At 46.6% G+C, this 25,656-nt stretch overlaps 1 protein-coding gene across 3 annotated transcripts; it reads right to left on the minus strand.

Annotated features, from left to right (window-relative positions):
- Positions 1–1,608: 1,608 nt before the first annotated feature.
- LOC310769841 (F-box only protein 6-like) lies at positions 1,609–23,766 on the minus strand. 3 transcript variants are annotated; one of them, XM_083629668.1, is made up of 6 exons: positions 23,572–23,766; positions 15,134–15,417; positions 13,112–13,238; positions 8,723–8,818; positions 5,879–6,014; positions 1,609–3,896 (listed from the first exon to the last, which is right to left on the minus strand). In XM_083629668.1, the coding sequence occupies exons 2-6, from the start codon at positions 15,390–15,392 to the stop codon at positions 3,750–3,752; spliced, it is 765 nt and encodes a 254-aa protein (XP_083485794.1). In that variant the 5' UTR covers positions 15,393–15,417; positions 23,572–23,766; the 3' UTR covers positions 1,609–3,749. The 3 variants fall into 3 exon arrangements, with proteins under 3 accessions (XP_083485794.1, XP_083485792.1, XP_083485793.1); XM_083629666.1 differs by lacking the exon at positions 23,572–23,766 and adding an exon at positions 18,343–18,576 and having other exon boundaries at positions 15,134–15,413; XM_083629667.1 differs by lacking the exon at positions 23,572–23,766 and adding an exon at positions 18,343–18,574.
- Positions 23,767–25,656: the final 1,890 nt, after the last annotated feature.

Raw genomic sequence — 25,656 nt, forward strand, 5'->3', positions numbered from 1 at the left:
TGCTTTTGAATTATGGTGCTGGAGGAGACTCTTGAGAGTCCCATGGACTGCAAGAAGATCAAACCTCTCCATTCTGAAGGAAATCAGCTCTGAGTGCTCACTGGAAGGACAGATCCTGAAGCTGAGGCTCCAGTACTTTGGCCACCTCATGAGAAGAGAAGACTCCCTGGAAAAGACCCTGATGTTGGTGTGATAAGAATTTTAAGGTCTTGGATATATCTTAAATGTTCATAAATGTACCAACCAAGCACCTACATAGATCAGCACAGGAAACCCAACCTGAAACCATTTTTGATTCCCAAACTGACCAAATGTTTTCTCTGCAAGGTCAAAGGAAAATGGAAAAGCCTCCCCATTGTCTTTTCCTTCACAAATCCTGTCTTAAGGGTATGTCTGTCTGTGTTTGAATAGGGTGAGCCTGTGACCTGGCTCAGGAACTAAGTACAGTGGTACCTCGGGTTAAGTACTTAATTCGTTCTGGAGGTCCGTTCTTAACCTGAAACTGTTCTTAACCTGAAGCACCACTTTAGCTAATGGGGCCTCCTGCTGCTGCCGCATCGCCGGAGCACGATTTCTGTTCTCATCCTGAAGCAAAGTTCTTAACCTGAGGTACTATTTCTGGGTTAGCGGAGTCTGTAACCTGAAGTGTCTGTAACCTGAGGTACCACTGTATATGTGTTTGCCTTGTACAGTTATGAATATATATATATATATATATATATATATATATATATATATATATGACCTTAAAATTCTTATAACAATATAGGAAGATATACAGTGACTTCTGGTGCCCATAGAGAGCGATATGGTGACAGGCAGAGAGGTCAGCAGTAGTTGGCACCAGAAGTGGCGATAGGCAGAGCTGACCGATTGCGGTTTTGTTCCCCATATCCTCCCTGATGAGATTCACTAGGAGAAACATTGAGACCAAGGAGGAGGAAGGCGACAGATAGCCCCACCCCCCTGGCCCACTTAAAAGCTAGAAAGCGGGCGCACTGAGAGGTTTGGGTGCCCCACTTCCCCTCATTGACCATCCACCGCTGCTTGTTTGTATGTACTCCTTTTCTCAGGCACCTGCTGTCTCCCCCCACCCCATCATAAAAAACCCCCAGCCCCTGTTTCCACCTCCTTTGCTCTCCCTCCAACACCTTCCTTCTGGGCTGCCTCCGCTTCCTTTCCTTTCATGTTTAGGTGATAAGGTAAAGGTAAAGGGACCCCTGACCATTAGGTCCAGTTGTGACCGACTCTGGGGTTGTGGCGCTCATCTCGCTTTACTGGCCGAGGGAGCCAGCATACAGCTTCCGGGTCATGTGGCCAGCATGACTAAGCCGCTTCTGGCGAACCAGAGCAGCGCACGGAAACGCCGTTTACCTTCCCGCCGGAGCGGTACCTATTTATCTACTTGCACTTTGACGTGCTTTCGAACTGCTAGGTGGGCAGGAGCAGGGACCGAACAATGGGAGCTCACCCCGTCGCGGGGATTTGAACCGCCGACCTTCTGATCGGTAAGTCCTAGGCTATGTGGTTTAACCCACAGCGCCACTGCGTTTATGTGATACACCGTTGCTAATCCGAGCAGAAGGTTTCTGGAATCATGCAAATAGGTGTTTGAACAGGGTTTTTTTTATTACTTGTACATGCATCCTCCTGCCTCCACTATCACAAAACAGCAAAACAGAGATCTTTTTGAGATGTGCCAAAACTTTTCCAGCAAAAGGAGCAAACACCAGACAAGAACAGGCACTTTCAGTAGCAAAGTGGCGAGAAAGGCTGCCCCCTGCTGGTGAGGAGGAGGGCATGATTTTAACTGTCTCCACACACCTGTGGAAAAGAAATGTTAGCAGACAGACGTTAAGACCCTGAAAACAGGTTTGCCCCTCCTGGAGAAAAAGCTTTACAATGGGACGTGCCGATCTTAAAAAGAGCCATAAGGGCAGGAGTCTTAGGTTGGGCTGAAGCGAAGGCCTCTCCCCACACAACTGCCCCCTACCCAGGTTTGAGGTACTATTCATTCTGTAAGCAAAAACCAGCACAATTCAGGTACCAGATTCTGTTCTTCCCTCTGTGTGGCGCCCAATCAGAGCCTGAAGGCATAAAACTCCTGGTATCCGATGAAAAGTCCATCCAGCTCTAACTTCCCACAGCAGACAACCAGATTCCTCCCATTTTCTGCTATTTGGGTCCAGCGAGAAGTATTTGGAGGTAGACTGCATCTAAAGTTGGAGGTTCCATTTTTTTTTTGTCATTGCAGCTGATGCATCCATTCATAGAACTCTCCACCACCATAAAGTTGGTCTGACTTGCTCTCCAAAGCTGGAGGACATGGCCACATCCTTGCAATAACCAGTGATCCGGAAATCCTGGCCCAACCCGCCACCTTGTGGAACAAACCCGATACATCGCTGCTTGTAGCCTAGCCAGGAATAGCAGAGAACACCTGAAAGTTGGATTTGCATACAGACATACATGGAAATGGAGAGAAGGATCCAGCTTGCCATTCGCCCAGCCACCAATACAAACTGATGACATCACCTTAGAGTCAGACCACCAGATCCATGCAACTTGGTGCTGTCTACACTGACTGGCAATGGATCTCCAGGGTCTCGGGCAGGGAGCGTCCCCAGGTCTACCTGGAGGTGCCAGAGATCCCTTCTGCGTACAGAGCAAAGGCTCCCTCAATGAGCAACTGCCTCCCCATAAAAATTAGAAGAGGCTAGCCCTCATGATTAGAATAAGGTAAAGGTAAAGGGACCCCTGACCATTAGGTCCAGTTGTGGCTGACTCTGGGGTTGCGGCGCTCATCTTGCTCTATAGGCCAAGGGAGCCGGTGTACAGCTTCCAGGTCATGTGGCCAGCATGACTAAGCCGCTTCTGGTGAACCAGAACAGCGCATGGAAACACCGTTTACCTTCCCGCCAGAGCGGTACCTATTTATCTACTTGCACTTTGACGTGCTTTCGAACTGCTAGGTTGGCAGGAGCAGGGACCGAGTAACGGGAGCTCACCCTGTCGCGGGGATTCGAACTGCTGACCTTCTGATCGGCAAGCCCTAGGCTCTGTGGTTTAACCCACAGCGCCACCCGCGTCCCTCATGATTAGAATAAAGAGCTGGTTTAAACAGGAAGGTGCCTTCTCCTGTTGGTCCATCTAGGTCAGTGCTTCCTACACTGACTGGCAGTGTCTCTCTGGGCTTCAGGCGGGAGTTTCCCTCAGCCTTACCTGAGCAGGTGCGCTCCTACAGAACTACTGCAACTCTCTTGCAGGCCTGCCTCCAAACTGACTGGGCTGTTGCCCCTCTTCTCTCCCCACCACTAAGAAGCCCCCAACTTTATTTTAAGCTGGCTGATTACTTTCTTTTTCAAGTGTGGGCATTTATTTGGCCCTCTGGGAGATATTTTTAAAATAAAAAAACTGGCTTTATGACTGACATAAAAGCCAACTCTGCTCTCAAGACGTAAAGCAATCGGTGTCCTAACTGCGGACACACAGGCCAGCCAATCAGCGTTGCACGCAGCCATGACCAACACAAGGGCTAGCCAATCAGCGCTTGCTCTAAATAAACTGGCAAAACAAGTTGTCTTCAAAAAAAGGGATTATCGGCTGTGCAAATTTAAAGGGGCCAGGAAGGGATGTTTCGCCCATCAACCACGCGAAAGAAAGAAAGTGCTGAAAAGGGAGGTTTTATAGATATATGTATATATGTCTCTCTAAAAAAATCCAGCCAAGCCTCGCGGCACCACAAGCTTTCACTCTACCACCTCCGGCTCAATGGTTATGCTGCTGTTGGTGACTCTGATGCCGTACCAGCCAGCCCAGTACTGGGTGTCCCTGCCTCCATGGTGAAGGATGACATGGCGGACTCCACGAGGGTAATCGTGAAACGTGTGCGAGACCTGGAGAGAGAGATGGAATAATAATAATAATAATAATAATAATAATAATAATAATAATAATTTATTTGTTTATACGCCGCCCATCTGGCTGAGTCTCCCCAGCCACTCTGGGCGGCTCCCAATCAAGTATTAAAAACAGTACAGCATTAAATATTAAAAACTTCCCTAAACATGGCTGCCTTAAGATGTCTTCTGAATGTCAGGTAGTTGTTTATCTCTTTGACATCTGATGGAAGGGCGTTCCACAGGGCGGGCGCCACTACCGAGAAGGCCCTCTGTCTGGTTCCCTGTAACCTCACTTCTCGCAATGAGGGAACCGCCAGAAGGCCCTTGGCGCTGGACCTCAGTGTCCGGGCTGAACGATGGGGGTGAAGACACTCCTTCGGGTATACAGGACTGAGGCCGTTTAGGGCTTTAAAGGTCAGCACCAACACTTTGAATTGTGCTCGGAAATGTACTGGGAGCCAATGCAGATCTCTCAGGACCGGTGTTATGTGGTCTCAGCAGCCACTTCCAGTCACCAGTCTAGCTGCCACATTCTGGATTAATTGTAGTTTCCAGGTTACCTTCAAAGGTAGCCCCACGTAGAGAGCATTGCAGTAGTCCAAGCGGGAGATAACTAGAGCATGTACCACTCTGGTGAGACAGTCTGTGGGCAGGGATGGAGCTGGTAGACAGCCGCCCTGGACACAGAATTAACCTGCGCCTCCATGGACAGCTGTGAGTCCAAAATGACTCCTAGGCTGCGCAGAGGAAGAGGTTTGGATGCTGTGAAGTTTCTGGGCCTGATCGCATCGTAAGGCCACCTTCGTGGGATAAAGAAGCAAAAGGTCCGAACATCCCAGCATCCTCTTCTCCAGGTAGCCAATCGGATGTCGCAACATCAGGAACCTCGTGAGGCATAGAGGCAGCAGCCCTCTGCTGATCTTTTAAGGCTGTACACCTGCTCAGAGTAGACCTACCAAAGTTACCTGACCACTGCAGTCCATGGGCAAGATTACTGCAATGCACTCTACGTGGGGCTGCCCTTGGGGGTGGTTCGGAAACTCCAGCTGGTGCAGAATGCTGCGGCCAGATTGATGATGGGTCAAGACCACATGACACTGTTGTTAAAGCATCTCCCCTGCCTGCCTGTCTACTGCCAAGCCAGGTTCAAGTTCCTTGCACTAATTTACTAAGCCTTGAACAACTTTAGGTCCAGGCTACCTCAAGCATCACCTGAACCCTTATCTCCCGGCTCGATCACTGACATCCTCCGCAGGAGCGTTATTTGACAACTCACCTGACAACAAGAAAGCGAGCCTTTAGTGTCATCGGCCCAGTCCTGTGGAACTCTCTGCCACTAGAGGTTTGGCAGGTGCGCCTTTTGTGCCGACGTTTAGACACCTGCTGAACTTTTCTATTCCTCCAGGCCTATGCAGATTTTAAGAATACGTTTTTCCAGAGTTTCTGATTTTAACTACAGTGGTACCTCTGGTTACGGATTTGTTTCGGGGTGCTGTGCGCAACCCAAAAAATCTGTAACTAGAGGCACAGCTTCTGTGCACACACATGGCACGATAGAGCGCTTCTGCGCATGCATGAGCGGCGAAACCTGGAAGTGTTTCCAGGTTTGCGGCAGCCATAACCCAAAGATTTCATAACCTGCAGGTTACACAACACGAGGTACCACTGTATATGGTTTTCTATATGTTGTAAGCCACTCTGGTGGGGTTTTTTATTTTAAACGAATAGTGGTCTACAAATATATTTCTATAAATAAATCAACTGGTGTACTTGAATATCAGTTAATGGAAATCATCGGTAGGGAGATTGCTGTTTCTGCCCTCGAACTGGCCACTTTGTAGGATGCTGGACTACACGAGCCCCACGAGGACCAGAAACCGGGGAAAAACAAATGCCCAGCTTGCGGTTGTGCTCTGGGGGAAGGCAGAGCCATGCCAGGCCCACCCCACTGCCCCGCCCCACCCTGATGCCTTCACCTCGTGCCATGTTGCATCGCTCCACGGTTCAATGACCACGTCTTCGGGGTGAAATTCTTGCAGGACGATGTAGTCTGCGGAAAGAAGCTCCACCCGGAGCTGGTAGTGACAGCCGCAGTCGTGTCGGGCGGCATACCTAGGATGCGGAACACGAGGAATAGAAGGATGTCACAACTGGACAGGTGGGCGCAGATCCCAGCTCTAACCTTGCGTCTTTGCAGCATCCAGGGCCGGATTTAGGTTTGATGAGGACCTAAGCTACTGAAGGTAATGGGGCTCTTTCTATGTCCAGCTGTCAACAACAAATTGCCACTGTTTTTTGTGTTGAATATATGCTATATGGTAATTTATGGACCTAAAGCCATTTGCACATAACAAAAGAAGTCCCGTATTTTTCGCTCTATAAGACGCACCAGACCATAAGACACAGCTAGTTTTTGGAAGAGGAAAAGAAAAAAAATATTCTGAATCCCAGAAGCCAGGACAGCCAGCGGGATCGCAGCGTAGCGATCCCGCTGGCTGTGCTGGCTTATGGGATAGCCGCGTGCAGCCTCTCCCGGGCAAGGGGAGCCTTCATCCCCTGCCCGGGAGAGGCTGTGCATGGCTAAGGCTCCCCCAAGAGCTGCACTCCCTTTAAAGAGGGCTTTTCCCTTCTCCCTCCTCGGGAAAAGCCCCCAAGAGCCGCACACACACTCCACGCGGCTCTTTAAAGGGAGCGCTGACAGAGCCTCCCACCTGCATTCGCTCCATAAGACGCACACACATTTCCCCTTACTGTAATGGGAATTGGGGTTGCTTGTGCGTAAATTCCAAACTGCTCCCAGCTGTTGGGGTAGCTAAACCTTTCCCTGATTTGACAGCCCTTACAAGGCGACTGTCTCAGTCACTGGCAGAATCCGTCAGTGGGCGTTCCCTAAACTTCTTCCAACATAAAAGCTGTTTGACGCCAAGTCTCCTCCTAGCCTCTCTGCGCGGAAGTCTCCTGCGCAGAGTGGGCGTGGCCAGCGGAGGTCCTGGGCTCTCCCCGCTGGACCCTGTGGAAGGGTCTTGGAGCCCTCTCTCCGAAGACCTTTCCTCCTCCCCTTCTTTCCTGGTGTCACGCTTATTTCCTTCCCCAATGGAAGTATTCTCCCTCTCCCTGCTGGTCCCTTCTCCTGCATCATCGGAGAGCCCTACCTCCGCTCTGCGCTCCGATGTCAGTTCCCTGACACTTACATTTTAGGAGGGGAAAAGTGCATCTTATAGAGTGCAAAATACGGTACATCCTTGGAGCCTACACAACACAAAACACCGTTGCTGTATGTAGGTTTTATTTTATTTGTTTTTTATCTTATATTTTGGAAATGTACATCCAGGGTTTTTCCCCTTTAATTTTTTTGGGGCCCCCAAGAGAGTGGGGCCCTAAGCTATAGCTTGTTTAGCTTATTCGTAAATACGGCACTGGAGGTAGGTAGTGTGGTGTCAAATTTGGAAGTTCTGGGGCCCTTCCTCCAAGGCATGGCCACCCTACCTGCTCACAGCTGGCTTCTAAGATTATGCAATTATTTTATAATTATATAATACTAATAACGAGGGATGCATTGCAACTATCAGTGCAGATCTCCACAAGTTGCCTGGATCTACTACTTTCACGGGCAAATGATTTGGAGTGCTGCACTATCAATTTTCAGGGTGACTTTAGAAGTTCCACTGTACGTAATAAAAGCTTGCACACCATACCCTTGAAACCTTGTGTTTCAGTGCTCCTAAATGCTTAGCTTTTTTTCTTTTGTAAATTTATTTATTTTCCACAGTTACATTTCCACACTTAAAAACAAAAGTTAACTCATGTTTCTACCACATCTAGATTTATACAGATACATTTTCACGAACCTTCTCTTTGAGATTCTTTGAATATTTAGACTTCCCTCCATACCCTCTTCTGGCTCCTTATATAAACAAGGCTCTGCTGCATTTCCATACTTATACTTATCCAATTATTACTTCCCTTACTTTTATCTGGGATGTAGGTGGAGCTGTGGGTTAAACCACAGAGCCTAGGACTTGCCGATCAGGAGGTCGGCAGTTCAAATCCCCGCGATGGGGTGAGCTCCTGTTGCTCGGTCCCACCTCCTGCCAACCTAGCAGTTCAAAAGCACGTCAAAGTGCAAGTAGATAAATAGTTACCACTCTGGCGGGAAGGTAAACGGCGTTTCCGTGCGCTGCTCTGGTTCGCCAGAAGCGGCTTAGTCATGCTGGCCACATGACCCGGAAGCTGTATGCTGGCTCCCTCGGCCAATAAAGCAAGATGAGCGCCGCAACCCCAGAGTTGGCCACGACTGGACCTAATGGTCAGGGGTCCCTTTACCCTTTACCTTTAATTTTATCTAATCTACTAGTTGCAAGTGTTCACTTAAAATCCTGCCACTGTATCAACCTGTTTACAGTTTATAGCTTTGAAGCACACAGAACAACTCGTTTCCCACATGCCTTCTCCAGTGGGACCCTAGGAGCCCGTTCTCAGTGACTTGCCTCCTTTCACTCCAATTGGCTCCCATTGGCACAGAGGGTTAGAAGACTCCTTCTCAGTGGCTAAAAAGCTCCACTTTTGTGCTGATTGGTCAGCTCTGGGATGCTGGAGGCAGAGACCCTGTTGCAGAAATAGTAATCTAGACCCAGGGCCACTATCCCATTGGAGGAGATTAACGGTGAACATACATTTGCAAAAAGTTACTCCTGCAAGGAATTAAGTGTGCCTCATTCTATAGCAAATAAAGTGGGCTTTCAGTGCTGTTACCCCTTCCTCCCGTTTTTGTGCCCTCCTTTCTCTGAGTTCTCTCCCCCCGCCCACCCCAATTTACTTACCAATCCTTCACCACAATAGCTGGCTTGACCTCGTCCATCAGCTCATCCCAGTAGCCGTGATTCTTTAAGGTAACAAGCTGGTTTTTGAGACAGAGCCTGCGAAGGCACATTGGAGGTGTTCAAAAGTACCAGTGATTCAAAAGGGGGGGGGGGCGGAGAGTGCATGTGGCAGGGAGGGGAAGTTTGCAACAAGCAAACAAACACCTTCAGAGTCACTTTCTTGAGAGGGAGGGAGACCACACCACTGAGATTCCCATTGGGCCATTTTGATCTCTTATCCACGGGGCCATAATAATAATAATAATAATAATAATAATAATAATAATAATAATAATTGTACCCTGCCCATCTGGCTGGGTTTCCCCAGCCACTCTGGGCGGCTTCCAGCAAAGATTAAAAATACATCAAAATGTCACACATTAAAAACTTCCCTGAACAGGGCTGCCTTCAAATGTCTTCTAAATGTCAGGTAGTTGTTTATCTCTTTGACATCTGATGGGAGCGCGTTCTACAGGGCGGGTGCCACCACTGAGAAGGCCCTCTGCCTGGTTCCCTGTAACCTTGCTTCTCGCAGGGAGGGAACCGCCAGAAGGCCCTCAGCACTGGACCTCAGTGCCTGGGCAGAACGATGGGGGTGGAGACGCTCCTTCAGGTATACTGGGCCAAGGCCGTATGCAATGCTTTTCTTGTAGGGGGGAAAAGTGCCGGTATTCGCCAGCAAGTGGGGCAGTGCATAGTGGAGGGGCGTAGCCTGACGCCAAGGCTGGACAGTGAGGGCGGGTTAGCTGCTTGGTGCTCCTGCCCATGTGAAGAGGCCTCCCCTGCCTGGCTTTGGGAAGGAGGCAGGAGGGCTCCAAAATCCTGTCAGAGCATCGTGCATCCTTCCCAAAGCTGGGCAAGCGCTTCCCCAGGCTTGGGGAAGTATGCGTAATACTCTGACAGGATTTTGGAGCCCTCTAGTCTCCCCCGCAAAAGGTGGCAGTACTGCACACCGCCAGAGAAAAAGCTCTAGGAAACCGCTAAGGATTTTTTCCGCATGGTCTCTTCCGGAGCTGAGCCGAAGCACTGAAAACAGCCTCTGGGACTGGAAAGTCTCAGTGCAGATTTAATAATCAATTTTTTATTTATACCCCACCCTTCCCGGTTCAAAAAACAGGGCTCAGGGCGGCTAACAACAAATTTAAAACACTTAATTGTAAAAACAGCATAAAATACAGTATAAAAACATGAATAACAATAAAATTCAAAATTCAGAAATCAATTTAGGGGAAATAAGCATTAGATAATCCCCAGGGCTAGCTGGGTCCTACTTGGGCCAGAGAGGAGGCCAGGGGAGAATTAGCGGTGGGGTCTCAGAGTGGGTAATCTTCATAAAAGGGGCGGGGGAGGGAAGAAAAGGGAAATAAAAGATCAGGCTGAATTCAAATTAAATTTTAGGGGGGACGGAAGGACTAATGGGGCAAACAAACGCGTCAACCCAATTTTACAGGAGGAATGAGGAAGCTGTGTCGCTCTGGGACACAATTCTCATCATCTCCAGTCATCGGCTCTGCTGGCTGAGGGGGGAGGTCTAAAATATCCTGACGGTCACACATTCTCCACCCTTGAACTTTACTAAACTGTTACTTGCTTTTGCTGCCCCTAGCTAACACCGTCAGAACTCCGCTTCCTTTTAATGCTGAGCTGGAAAAGCTCCAGATGTTGTATGACAACATCTCCCATTATCCCATGCTGACTGGGGCTGACGGGAGTCCTGGAGGGTCTACAGGTTCCTCATTCCTGAACGTGACCATCACTTGCCTTTACTGCCCCTGGCTACCACCATAACTGTCAGTTTCCATTTCTTAGTGCAAAAAGCATTGCTCTGATATGTAGAGATCTTTCCTATTCTACTTATTCTGGAAGCTTTGTAGTGATCAGGTGGGATTGCTATGAGGAATTATAACAAATATAGAGTAAGCCATCTGTGTCAGCAATGAAAGCATTGCGTTGACTGGGTTTAAACTATTTTGATATGATTTTTGATCAATCCACACCTCTGCATCCCTGTTCCATTTCTCTTGCTTGACAAGGCATGTACACAGCCCAGTTGCTTTGCCAGGCATGCATCCTGGGCCATAAAGATAGTGGGCAAGTTTCTTTGATGCAGCTTTTCTGATATGTTAATCTTAGGATGTTAATCTTAGGGCCAGGAAACAGATCTCACCTGAAGGTGATAATTATCGCTGTCTTCCTGGCCATCCTTCTTATCAAGTGTATTGCTTGTTTATGACCTCAGGGGTTGCCCAATGCACTCCTTTGTAGTTCTGTTTTGTTTACCCCAGAAATATGTGTGCTTAATTAGTTTTGGTAGTTTAACTTTGTCCCCACTTGGAGTTTGTTGAAATGCTCAGAAGAAATCTGGTTCTTATGAACACTCTGTAAAAAGTTCTTTTGTGAATAAAACGACCTGGGCTAGAGGGTGGAGACAGAGATTATTATACGCACCCTTCCCAGAGTCTTGCTGGTTCAAGCCTCTGTGTGTATTCTTATTAATCAGAGTTCAATCCTTCCTTTGCTTTGGGAACGCCTCAAGCTTCTCCATATGACAGAAACAAGCAGAAGGTTCGTGATCTTTGGGTTATTCCTTCAGAGAAGCTGAGTACAGCTGGCTTAAACTGGTTCTGTTATCACTTTCAGTCAAGGTCATGCTGTTTATAAAAGTAGGGCCAGAAGGAGCCTGGGTTTCACTTCCTATTTCTATCTCTTTTCCTTCTGGTGTGGTGTTCTGCCCATAGTATGCTTAATGCTAAGGTTTAGACTTATTATAAGTTTAAGTTAAGTCTGCTGCAACTGGATTTCTTATGGACAGTGCCAACCCTGTATGTATTTTATTTGTGACCATTACACTCATTTGTCTTCAGTAGCAGTAAAGCTCTGCTGGATGAAATACAATTGCCTCTGGTCTATTTTTGGGGAATCTTGCAACGTTTAAGTTTTTACTCTGCTAACTATACGTCGGAGTTCTGCTCTGGATCAATATTGAGTAGAATTCCATGACAATAACCACACTGCCTTCTTTTAACTGAAATAAAAAAATAAGGTCTTATGTATATAATAAAGGTTCATAAATGTACCAAGCAAACACGTACATAAATATATAAACCACATGTCTGAAGCTGCACAGGAGAACAGCCATGTTGCCATTTTGACTCCCAAACTGACCAGGAGTGTTTTTCTGCAAAGTCAAATGGAAAAGCCTCCCCATTGTCTTTTCCTTCACAAATCCTGTCTTATCTGTGTATGAATAGGGTGAGCCTGTGATCTGGCTCAGGAACTAAGTATTTATCATTGCAAAAGACTGGCCAGGCTCCCCAGGGTATCAATCCAGTAAGCATTAACAGGTAATTTGCCAGACAGGAGATAAACAACGACAGGAGGTAAACAAAGCACTCAGATTTCTGCTGTAGACCTCCCTTTCCATGATGTAGGTATGATGTATCTGGGGGGTGGTCTTAAGCTACACCCCTTCTGTGATGTATGTATGATGTTTCTGGGGGTGGGCTTGGACTCCAGGGCTGGCAATTTAAAATGTCTATATAAGGGCGAGCACACCTTGGTTCTGGGTCCTCCTCCTTCTCCTGTGTGTGAAGGGGGCACCCTGTTGCAACAGTTCAATAAAGATCAGGCTTACTAGCTGCTTTGCTTCTCAATATTCTCTGGTTCACCTCTGTTCTTTCCTCTGACCAATGGAGAACCTACAAAGGACTCTATAAGGGCTCTTGTGTAAGGGAATAAGGGCAGATTTTCGTTTATTACATAACACAGAGATGAGGGACCTGTGGCCCTCTAGGTGTTGCTGGACTCCAACTCCCATCATCCTGGAGCATGGCTACTAGGAGCCCAACAACTTCTCAAACCCGCACCTGACAGGCAGCCACGATGACCCTACCTCCTGCTCTCTTTGGCAACCAGACAATGGGGCCAATCTGATCTCACCTTTCAGCATGGGTTACTTCCAATACTAGTCCTACTCAGAGTAGACCCACTGCAGTCAGGGGACATGACTGACTATGGTCCATTTTCCACCTCAATGGGTCAACTCTCGAAGGGAACATTGTCGGTAAACTGAATGATTGGGTGGGTGGGTGGGGTTTCCTGCTACAGTATCTGGATGAAAACGGGCGCACCCTAGGAATCTCATTTCATTTAAAAAATAAATAAAAAATGGAAGTTACTAGTCCTCAAGACTGATTTAGGTCCAGGAATTTCAGCTGGCCTGTCTCTCAGTAGGACTTGGCTGGAGACAACCCAGAGGGAGGCATCTGGGTGCAAACTGGCACACCCGAAAAGGAAGAAGTTTGTCGGGTACAGCGCTAAGATCTTTCACGTAAGACCCACAATCCTCACCCGTAAGATGTCACAAAGTATTTGCGGACGTGCGGGTCAGGAAATTCCCTCCCATGGCTTCCAGGAAGGTCCTCAATCTTCCACTCGTCCCCTCCATTCTGTTCAATTTTCCAGGAGTTGAAGCCCGCTGTGGGGGAAAGCAGAAAGAGAAGATATAATGAAGGCAGAGGACACCGTCACTGTCCAATTGGCAGTGACCTTTTCCAAGTCCCTTGACAAGTACACAGAGCTGAAGGAGGAAACTGAAAGAGAGGCACTCACTTCCACTTCCTCTTTCAGCTGGATGTGCTTTTCAAGGCTCTGAATTGCTCTGACCGCTCTTGGCATTTTACCAGATCCTTCCATAGCTCAGTCGGCAGAGCATGACACTCTTTAACCTCAGGGTTGTGGGTTTGAGCCCCACGTGGGGCGAAAGATTCCCGCATTGCAGCGGGTTTAACTAGATAACCCTCGTGGTCCGTAGCTGTCAACTTTCAGATTTGAAAATAAGGGATCAGCAGCCTCACGTGTCCCGGGGACAGTCTACGGGATATCTAACCATCCGGGATAGCAGCGGGAAGCAGCGCTGGAATAAGGGAATTTCCCACAGAAAAAGGGAATGTTGACAGCTATGTCGTGGTCCCTTCCAAGTCTACCATTCTATGATTCCATGACAGTGATCATTACGGCTGTTCTTTTCTCTTTATTTTTCGCCCATTGTTTTTTATTGAGTTTCAAAGGTTTTCAACAATCTGACACCGTGACAGAAACCAGAGCGCACAGAAACATTGTTTACCTTCCCACCAAAGCAGTACCTATTTATCTACTTGCGCTGGCGTGCTTTCGAACTGCTAGGTTGGCAGGAGCTGGGACACAGCAACGGGAGCTCACTCCGTTGCGGGGATTCGAACCGCCGACCTTCTGTTCTGCAAGTCCAAGAGGCTCAGTGATTTAGACCACAGTGCCACCCGCCTCCTTTTTACATCCCATCCAGGGACAAGTGCACAGGTCAGGAAGCAGGGAGAGTGAAGGGCGTGGCTTGTGGAGAAGGGGGCGTGACCCGCAAAATTCCTGAGGGCCAGACAGAAAGGCCTCGAGGGCTGCGTCCCATCCTCCAGACTTTTGAGGCCCAGCTCAATGCCACCCGCACCCCACCAACGTTTGAAGGAAGGGTGCTCCAAATCAGCTCAAAATCTGCGCCAATCAACAACAACAACAATTTATTATTTATACCCTGCCCATCTGGCTCCATTTCCCCAGCCACTCTGGGTGGCTTCCAACAAAACACTAAAATACAATAACCTTTTAAACATTAAAAGCTTCCCTAAACAGGGCTGCCTTCAGATGTCTTCTAAAAGTTTGGTAGATATTTTTCTCTTTAACATCTGCTGGGAGGGCGTTCCACAGGGCGGGTGCCACTACCAAGAAGGCCCTCTGCCTGGTTCCCTGTAACCTCACTTCTCGCAGTGAGGGAACCGCCAGAAGGCCCTTGGCACTGGACCTCAGTGTCTGGGTAGAACGATGGAGGTGGAGACGCTCCTTCAGATATACTGGACCGAGGCCGTTTAGGGCTTTAAATGTCAGCACCAACACTTTGAATTGTGCTCCGAATCGTACTGGGAGCCAGTGTACATCTTTCAAGACCGGTGTTATATGGTCTCGGCGGCCGCTCCCAGTCACCAGTCTTGCTGCCGCATTCTGGATTAGTTGTAGTTTCTGGGTCCCCTTCAAAGGTAGCCCCACATAGAGCGCATTGCAGTAGTCCCAGCGGGAGATAACCAGAGCATACATCACTCTGGCCAGACAGTCCGCGGGCAGGTAGGGTCTCAGCCTGCGTACCAGATGGAGCTGGTAAACAGCTGCCCTGGACACAGAATTGACCTGTGCCTCCATGGACAGCTGTGAGTCCAGAATGACTCCCAGGCTGTGCACCTGGTCCTTCAGGGGGACAGTTACCCCATTCAGGACCAGGGAGTCCTCCACACCCGCCCGTTTCCTGTACCCCAAGAACAGTACTTCTGTCTTGACAAGACAAGAACAAACCTTCGGCACAAGCGTTCTGAATTAAGTTCTTCCGCAGGGTGGAGAGGAAGTAGAATATCCTCCAGTCGGGAACGTTCCTGTCCGGCGCACGGGGGTGGAACCCTTCAAGGTAACACTTTCGCTTCCACAGCGAAGGGAGGTCCACCAAGTCATGCCACAGCACGCAAACGAGGCGGCAGCGGAGAACTAGCTCCCTGGCAGGGACCAGGCACAACACGTCAATCAGAATGTCTTCCGGCAAATCTCCGATGTTCACCATCTTACTCTGGGGTGTTCTCAGCTGCCTGCAAAAAAGGGGAAAAAAATAATAAATCAGTAAGAGGGCTGTTGAAGGAAGGGCCACTTTTATTTATTTATTTTCGAAATAATTTTTCTTTGAATATAAAATCATAACAATACAACCATATACATCAACAATTAAAAGATTCCTCTGAATCTCAGGACTTCTCCTCCATGGGTCCTATTATTAAACCTTTCCTACTGCATCTTTTTCAATAGTCCCACATTTTAAAAAACTCCAAAGTACTTGCTAGGTTACAAGTGTTATTGCAATTCTGCTAATGTTTTCATCTGCTTGCAGTGGTCTCCAAGATAAATTATACGTTTCCCCCATTCTTTGTTGAAGTTTTGGTCTTCTTGGTTCCTGAGCTTTCCGGTCAAGCTTTGCCATTTCGGCATAGTCCAACAACGGTCTAATTTGCCATTCTTCTCTATTAGCCATCCCTGGGCTAATAGCATCTGTGCGGCTGTCGTCACATACATAAAGAATATATCTGCTCTCTTGGGATATCAGCACCTACAATTCCTAATAGAAAAGCCTCTGGTTGTTTTTTTTAAATTAAAGTTAATTTAAACTCATTGTGTATCGTTTCCCAGAATACTTTTATTACCTTACAAGACCACCACATATGGTAAAAGGTGCCTTCTATTTGTTTACATTTCCAGCAGATATTTGTTTTGTTTTTTTATAATAAATTTTTATTGATTTTACAACATATATTAAAACACAATACAACTAACAATTGACGACACATAAACAGACAAACATGTAAACACGTATAATTTCTTAACCTCTCTTTCTTGAACCTTGTTTCCACGACTTCCCCATACCTCCCTTTTCTGCATCCCTGTTTTAAACTTTTCCAGCAACCCCTAATTTCAGTACTTGTAATTCAGTTTCTAATCTTTTTCCTCTTACCCAATTATTTATCACTGCAATTCTGTTTTACATTACCCATGACATTTTAGCACTCATTAATTTTACAACAGTTCTTAAGATAAACTTTAAATTTCTTCCAATCTTCTTCCACCGTCTCTTTCCCTTGGTCACGGATTCTGCCAGTCATCTCAGCCAGTCCCATATAATCAATCACTTTCGTCTGCCACTCTTCCAGTGTGGGTAGTTCTTGTGTCTTCCAATACTTTGCTAGAAGAACTCTTGCTGCTGTTGTAGCATACATAAAAAACGTCCTATCTTTCCTTGACACCAATTGGCCTACCATGCCCAGGAGAAAGGCCTCTGGTTTCTTATGAAAGGTACACTTAAGTACCTTCTTAATTTCATTATAGATCATTTCCCAGAAGGCCTTGAGATTTCCAGCAGATCTTTGTACCTGTCTTAAACATTTTTCCCGGGAAGGGCCACATTTAAAGCACATCCAACACACATTACGTCCTCCCTGAAATAATCCTGGCAACCATAGTTTGCAAAGGGTGCTAGGAACTGTAGTTCTTTTTATAGGTAGAGGCCCTGATGTCCAGAGGCAACAAATGAGTCCAGGCTTTGTTAGGCCTCTGAATCCATGGTTGCGTGCACATTATACATTTATAAGGCACCCCCTCCCGAATTATGGGAACTATAGTTTCCCACATCAGTGTGACACAACACTTCTTTTGTAGCCTTATGAGGCTTTGCCCTCGGGTGGGAAAAATATTGCGCCTGGGAAAGGGAAGTGGGAGTCAACAGACACTCAAGGAATAGTTTCGGAGAAAAGGCTTTTATTTCTACCATCCATGAACTGGTAGAAGGAGCAAGTGTGATAGTCCACAAAAGCATGCACGAGATTCACAGTCATGTGCACAAGCATATATACCCCTTTCCAGTTCCCTCCTCCTTTCTCCTCCCTCAGGAGTCCTCTGAGCATGAACAGAAAGCTGTCTTGGGACTATTGGGACTCTTGGCACCCTTCCCAGGAAAGGGGTTTCAGAGTGTTCAGATATGTTTCAATCTCTTGTTCTGGCACGGTTCCTGGACAGAAAGTAAGTTGCAATGTGGTTCTTTAGCAAGGCCAGAAGGCATGAGAAAGGCCTGAGAAACAACGGACTGTTCTCTACCTTTGTTACAGCAGAGCGGAATGTTTCTGATGCTTAGCTGCTGAGAAAATGATTTTGAAAAGCTTTGAGAAGCTTTGAGCCTGCTTTGGTGGGGGGTGACTTTGGGCCTAGGTGAGGTCACCTGTCCTCACCTTCCTTCATTCCCCCCTCTTAATCTTTGGACAGCCTTTTTCTTAAAAAGGTTCGTCCCAGGAAGGCACAGGCTTTTATACTTGGCCAGCGCTATAATCTGGGGGCGAAGCATGCATGCAGATATCTCCCACGGAGGGGGGCGGCTATCCCCTCCTACTCCTACTCAGAGTAGACCCATCAAAATTATTGGATATGCCTGAGGTCCAATGGGTCTACTCTGTGAGTAAAAGTGAGTTGAATACAACCCATATTGTACAATAATAATTTTAAGCAAACGATAAATCATTACAAAAAATAAATAAATCTTGGCGTAGGGTTAAAGGTAAAGGGACCCCTGACCGTTAAGTCCAGTTGCGGACGACTCTGGGGTTGCGGCGCTCATCTCGCTTTATTGGCCGAGGGAGCCGGCGTACAGCTTCCGGGTCATGTGGCCAGCATGACTAAGCCGCTTCTGGCGAACCAGAGCAGCGCACGGAAACGCCGTTTACCTTCCCGCCGGAGTGGTACCTATTTATCTACTTGCACTTTGATGTGCTTTCGAAATGCTAGGTTGACAGGAGCAGGGACCGAGCAACGGGAGCTCACCCCGTCGCGGGGATTTGAACCTAACCCACAGTACCACCCGCGTCCCGGCATAGGGTTAGCATGAAATAATTTATAGACTGGTCCCCCCATCCCTGGCGTTTCAGAAGTGTATTGGTCTCAGCACCTGAACAGAACCTCCATATTCCAAGGCAATATACCTGACACTGTGTTCGGTCAAGAGGGAAGCAGGCCATCTCCGTCATGCCTTCATGCCTTGATGAAGGCTTCTGTGGAAAGCAGATTGTCGAAACTAGAGATAAGTGCCCCCCCCCACTGGCTCTTATTATAGCTGATCTGAACCTCCATTTGTCAAGGCAGTATACATCAGAGGATCATATAGGGTGGAGTAGGAACAGCTGGAAAGGCCCTGCTTGCTTGTGAACTTTCTTAGAAGCTTCTACTTGGTTGTCACTGGAAACGGAATTATGGGCTAAATGGATTTTTGATTGGAAGACACAAGAGTTACCCACCCTGGAAGAGTGGCAGATGAAGGTGATGGATTATATGGAATTGGCGGAAATGACTGGCAGAATCCGAGACCTGGGAGAAGAGTTGGTGGAAGAAGACTGGAAGAAATTTAAAGACTACCTTCAGAAACACTGTAAAATTAATGAATGTTAAAATGATGTTGGACTGAAAATAAGTGGCATTAGCAACAAAGTTAATAAGAATATGCAAAAATGAATTGATAAATGGATGAAAATATAGAGTTATAATATGTTAAGATATAGAGTTAAGATAAACGAAAGAAGGTAAGGATTTGCTGATTTGATTATTTAAATGGGAATACAAAAAGGGGAGGTGTGAGGAGGTCAAGGAAACAAGCTAATGAGTTTAAAGTTACAAAAAATGGATTTGTTTTTAACTCTTTTTTATCTACCCGTTTTTTGTATTTTGTATTTTTATTCCTCTTTTTTCTCTTTTATGTATTTTTCTATGTTTTCTTTTTTGTATCTTTTTCTTTCTATGTGACTTTTTTCTATTTTGTAAACTTATGTTTTTGTAAAATCACAATAAATATCTTTTAAAAAATAAATAAATGGATTTTTGGAGCCTCTGCAAACTGAGCGTGTCTATCTGAGTGTTAAAATCTGTGGGAAATCTGCGGGGGGGGGCAGTTCCCCAACAGTTCTGACAAAATTTCATGGCATAAAAACGGAATTTCCTGGTTCGTTCTTGACACCCTTTTGCCACCCTCACCACCTGCTTGAAGGATAAAACTGATGGCTATTCACAAAAAAAAAGTCTGGCAAAGTGGTTAGAGGACCTGGAAGAGAACAGGGTTCAAATCACAATTCAGTCATTAAACTCAGCCCTAACCTCCCTCACAGGGATGTTGTGAGGAAAAAAAGATGGGATTGGCAGGGAACCTTGGAAGAAAGGTAGGATATTAATAATAACAGCAATATTTGTAATATGAATTCATTACCATTACTGTTGTCGTTATATTTTATAACCCGCCTTCTTTCCAGACCAGGACTGAAGGCAGCTTACAAAAATTATAACAACAGAGATTAAAAACCTGAAAGCTGAGAACTCATAAAAGGTGATCATTAAAGCCACTAATAGAATTGAAGCAATATTTTTAAAAAATATTAATATACAGATAATAAATACAGCCCTGCACTATTTAAAAGCCCTTTCTTTAAAAATAAAAATAAATAAATCAGTTCCCGAAGGCCTGTTGGAATAAACCAGTCTTTATTTAGCGGTTTTAATACCTATCTATCTCCCAGTCAAGCTTGCAAAAATATATCATTTGCCTGATAACAAATGTTGGAAATGTAAAGAAAATGAAGGTACATTCTTTCACCTTTGGTGAACGTGCCCAAAGATTAAGGCTTTCTGGGAGATGATCTACAATGAAATGAAAAAGGTATTTAAATATACCTTCCTGAAGAAACCAGAGGCCTTCCTTCTGGGCATAGTCGGCCAATTGGTGCCAAAGAAGGACAGAACTTTCTTTATGTATGCAACAACAGCAGCAAGAATACTTATTGCAAAGTATTGGAAGACACAAGATTTACCCACCCTGGAAGAGTGGCAGATGAAGGTGATGGACTATATGGAATTGGCGGAAATGACTGGCAGAATCCGAGACCTGGGAGAAGAGCTGGTGGAAGAAGACTGGAAGAAATTTAAAGACTATCTGCAGAAACACTGTAAAATTAATGAATGTTAAAATGATGTTGGATTGAAAATAAGTGGCATTAGCAACAAAGTTAACAAGAGTATGCAAAATTGAATTGATAATAAATGAAAATATAGAGTTATAATATGTTAAGATACAGAGTTAAGATAAACGAAAGAGGGTAAGGATTTGCTGATTTGATTATTTAAATGGGGATACGAAAAGGGGAGGTGTGAGGAGGCCAAGGAAATAAGATAATGAGTTAGGGTTACAAAAAATGGATTTGTTTTTATTCTTCTTTTTTCTATTTTATGTATTTTTCTATTTTTTTTTGTATTTCTTTCTTTTTATATGACCTTTTTAAATTTATGTTTTTGTAAAACTTCAATAAATATCTTTTTTAAAAAAACAAAAAAACCTATATATCTCTATGCATATGAAGACTGTTATCAGAGCTGTGAAAGCGGCCCCTATAACTTCTGCCCCAACGAAACAGAAAGGACAAACAATAGGAGTTCCAGTTCCTGATTTATGTAACTCATTTTTCATTTTGGGTGTGGCTTTAAAGGTTTAAAACACCCCAATGCCATGACAGCCACATGGTTTGGGCGGTGGCAGAGAGAGAGAGGGTTATGCTAGTTCAGCAATTTAATTCATTGTTCATAAACTACACACCTCAATGGCGTTTGGTGTTTGTGTACGACAGAGAGAGAGAGAAGAAGAAGAAGAAGAAGAAGAAGAAGAGCAGGCTTATACAACAACCCTGCAGTGTGTGCCCCACTATTAACAAGAAGAAGCCTAGGCAACAACCCTGTCATGTAAAGGTAAAGGGACCCCTGACCATTAGGTCCAGTCGTGGCCGACTCTGGGGTAGCGGCACTCATCTCGCTTTATTGGCCAGGGAGCTGGTGTACAGCTTCCGGGTCATGTGGCCAGCATGACTAAGCCGCTTCTGGCACACCAGAGCAGTGCACGTAAACGCCGTTTAGCTTCCCGCTGGAGTGGTACCTATTTATCTACTTGCACTTTGAGGTGCTTTCGAACTGCTAGGTTGGCAGAAGCAGGGACTGAGCAACGGGAGCCCCATCGCAGGGATGCGAACCGCTGACCTTCTGATCGGAAAGTCCTAGGCTCTGTGGTTTAACCCACAGCGCCACCCACGTCCCACCCTGTCATGTAGTCCACTGTTAACAGGGAGAGGAAAGTTGGAAGCAAGGTCAATCATCAAGGGATGGAGAGGCCTGGTGGGGAAAACTCTGTTGGGGGGTGCTGTCCAAGTGGATTTTTAAAATTTGCCCAAACGTCTCTGTCTATACTTTCTGGATGAGACATAGACATAACTGGTGGGTGAAGACTTGCTTTCTTCTTCTCTTCTCCTGCCTGCCCCCCTTAGCAATATACCACAGCTTCTATAGCCTACATATAGGGTGGCGCTGTGGGTTAAACCTCAGAGCCTAGGACTTGCTGATCAGAAGGTCGGCGGTTCGAATCCCCGTGATGGGGTGAGCTCCTGTTGCTCGGTCCCTGCTCCTGCCAACCTAGCAGTTCGAAAGCACGTCAAAGTGCAAGTAGATAAATAGGTACCACTCTGGCGGGAAGGTAAACGGCGTTTCTGTGTGCTGCTCTGGTTTGCCAGAAGCAGCTTAGTCCTGTTGGCCACACGACCCGGAAGCTGTACGCCGGCTCCCTCGGCCAATAAAGCGAGATGAGCGCCGCAACCTCAGAGTCGGGCGTGACTGGACCTAATGGTCAGGGGTCCCTTTACCTTTATAGCCTACATATAGTAGGGAGTATTTAAAATGAGAGTCACCATAGCGTCCTTTTCGAAATATGACAACCGTTTGTGCCATTCTAAATTATCTGCTTCCCAGAAAGAAGCAGATAAGATAAGAAGCGGGGCTTTTTTTGCAAGGAGGAAGGCGATAAGATAAGAAAATAAAATCGAATGTGTGGATGCAACACTTGCCTTGACGCAACATCAATACAGTGGTACCTCGGGTTAAGTACTTAATTCATTCCGGAGGCCCGTTCTTAACCTGAAACTGTTCTTAACCTGAAGCACCACTTTAGCCAATGTGGCCTCCCGCTGCCGCGGCGTCGCCGGAGCACGATTTCTGTTCTCATCCTGAAGCAAAGTTCTTAACCTGAAGCAGTGGCGTAGCGTGGGTTGTCAGCACCCGGGGCAAGGCAAGTAATTTGCGCCCCCTAACCCATGGATTTGCGCCCCCTAACCCGTGGATTTGCGCCCCCCTAACCCTAACCCCCAGATGTTGCGCCCGGTGCGGCCCGCCCCCCCTGCACCCCCCACGCTACGCCACTGACCTGAAGCACTATTTCTGGGTTAGCGGAGTCTGTAACCTGAAACGTATGTAACCTGAGGTACCACTGTATCACCTCCCTGCAAGCAAATCAGCCCATTTTGTCTAATCTCTTTTTGCAATCAAATCAAGGCAGAGCCAGAGAGAAATGCCTCATGCTTTGGGGCAATTCTTGAGGTGTGGTCCAGTTCCCATTTCCGATTTCTGAGCAAACAAAACTCGCAACAGCCTTGCGGTGCAGACCTGATGTTTTTACGCCTCGAAGAGAACCAAAATACGGCCACTTTTCAGCACCGCTGTTTATTATCCAACACTTTAAAAACAAACAGACAACCTTTACATCACAAATCTGGAAGTATACTTGATAATCGGATAACGCTCATATTCTTTACCCGGACTTTCTTGTTTTAACCCGCCTGCAACTGTTCTGTTTTATATACATCATAAAGTGAAACAAAAATAATAATAATATTTCGCTTGGTTATTTAATGTAAAAACATCGGATCATCCCAGTATCCTGTTCTCACTGTGGTCAACTAGCTGCCCCAACAGGCTGCTCAAAACCAAGACCCCCAAAAGCAGCAACAACTCTCCCCCCCCCCGACTCCTGCCCCAAAACTACGCACAGAAGCCTCAAGATCTCCACCCGCCCTCGGTTGTAGTACCTCTGCAACCTCTTTCTGCCTCTATGCTGGTATCGGTAAGCTTTGCATGGCTTAAGGGGAGATATTTTTTTTTTTGCGGAATGCACCCGGGAGGGGGGTTTGTCCACCGACTGCATCCTACAGACCCCTTTTGCGTTCTCACGTGCAAAAAACTCTCGCGAAACACACTCGCGCAAAAAAAAGACACATCCAACAACAACCAACCCACCCCCTTGGCTGCCTTGCACGAGGTCCCCATCACTTTTAAAAAAACAACAACAACTGGATTTTTACCTTTCAATGGAAAAGGAGTCTCTGCCCCGAGCAGCACCCAGTTGCAAAACGGAGAGAATGCAAAAAATGTGGGGAAGGGAGAAAGGGAGAAACAGAAAGTATGCAGGAGGAAATATTAAAATGACAAGCCGGGGGAAGTCCCGCCCGGTGCTTCTCCTCCACCAACCAAACGGCCTCTGCTTCTGCTCCCAGAAGAAGGGAAATCCCAGGCGCCACACAGAGCTGAGAAAAGTTTAGAGTAGTGCCACTGTCGTCAGTCACCAGTTGGGGATTTCCAGGTTCGCTTCCAGGAAGCCATTCAGTTCCGTTTGCTGTCTCAACCCGAGCCTCCTGTCGTTGCTATTTTTAAATATTTTTTTTAAGGTGGTCTTTATGTTAACGTTTTAAAATGGGAATGCTTCTGTTAAGTTGTGGCATTTCAGCTACGGATCTTTATTTTGACAGTACAGTGGTACCTCGGGTTACATATGCTTCAGGTTACAGACTCCACTAACCTCGGGTGAAGAACTTTGCTTCAGGATGAGAACAGAAATCGTGTGGCAGCGGCACAGCAGCAGTGGGAGGCCCCATTAGATAAGTGGTACCTCAGGTTACGAACAGTTTCAGGTTAAGACCGGACCTCCAGAACAAATTACGTTCTTAACCCGAGGTACCACTGTATTTGAGGCCTTAAAATTCTTATAACCCCTAACAAGGAACTGCAACTTGAGGAACTTCAGACCAACAAACTACAGTGGTACCTCGGGTTACATACGCTTCAGGTTACATACGCTTCAGGTTACAGACTCTGCTAACCCAGAAATAGTGCTTCAGGTTAAGAACTTTGCTTCAGGATGAGAACAGAAATCGTGCTCCGGCGGCACGGCAGCAGCAGGAGGCCCCATTAGCTAAAGTGGTGCTTCAGGTTAAGAACAGTTTCAGGTTAAGTATGGAGCTCCAGAACGAATTAAGTACTTAACCCGAGGTACCACTGTAAGTCCTTTTCTTTGTTCATGCATAGTACTGGGGCTTCTGTCCCATATCTATCTCACACTTAACATCACAGTGCTGGCTACAATAGAAAAGGATGCTGGGTTTAGGCCTGCAGGAAGGCTGGAGGGAGAACAGGAAGAGAGGCGCTCATGGACCATGCAAGGAGCAGACCAGAAGAGCAAGGAGGGGCACTTTGCCCACGAGCTAAACAGATACAGGACACAGGCAGGAAAGTCAAGCAGGGTTGGAGTGGAACATCCGGCGGCTATTTCAAATCACCGGAACCAGGATGTGAACAACAAGCTCATGTGAACAACACGTAAGCAGGGATGAGCTCATGTTGGGAAAGGACTATTGATTTGTGGTGTGCTGGTCCAACTTAGCTGAGGAGAAACACGGCAAGTGAGTGAGCCAATGGGGGGGGCTGCATTTCAGGCACCCCCACACACCCCAAATTCTGTCAGATCCAGCTTGGTTGGCTGGAAGTAGTAGATCGTGGGTAGGCTAACTAAGGTCCAGGGGCCGAATCCGGCCCAATCGCCTTTTAAATCCAGCCTGCAGACGGGCTGGGAATCAGCGTGTTTTTACATGAGTTGAATGTGTCCTTTTATTTAGAAGACATCTCTGAGTTATTTGTGGGGCATAGGAATTCGTTGTTCATCTCCCCCTATAGTCCGGCCCCCCACAGGGTCTGAAGGACAGTGGACCGGCCCCCTGCTGAAAGACCTTCTGCTCTGTTCATTGCTGCCTAGAAGAGGAAATTTTCACTTTTAGATAGGTAAGCTGTCAGGATATGTGCACCACACAAGAAGATTAGGATCTTCTACTGGAGTTGAACTGTGTATCTGTTGTGAATATGTGTTTATACCCATAACCTTACACCCACAATAACTTCACACCCCAGAGGATTACAGGTTAGTTTATTCCTTGGGATAAATGTGACAAGACTGCATGCATGCTTTTTCCAAGCAGAAAGGTCACAATATAAGTGGGCAGCAAATCACACACCTTGATCCCGAGAGTAAAAAGGACACCTCCCTGTTCTGAAAGCCTGGAGAGATGGCACAGCCTGAATGAATGACATTTGTAGCTGCCAATCTTTTTCCCCAAGGA

The sequence above is a fragment of the Podarcis filfolensis genome (genome assembly GCF_964270895.1).
Source record: "Podarcis filfolensis genome assembly, chromosome: 8".
In the NCBI taxonomy this organism is placed as follows: domain Eukaryota; kingdom Metazoa; phylum Chordata; class Lepidosauria; order Squamata; family Lacertidae; genus Podarcis; species Podarcis filfolensis.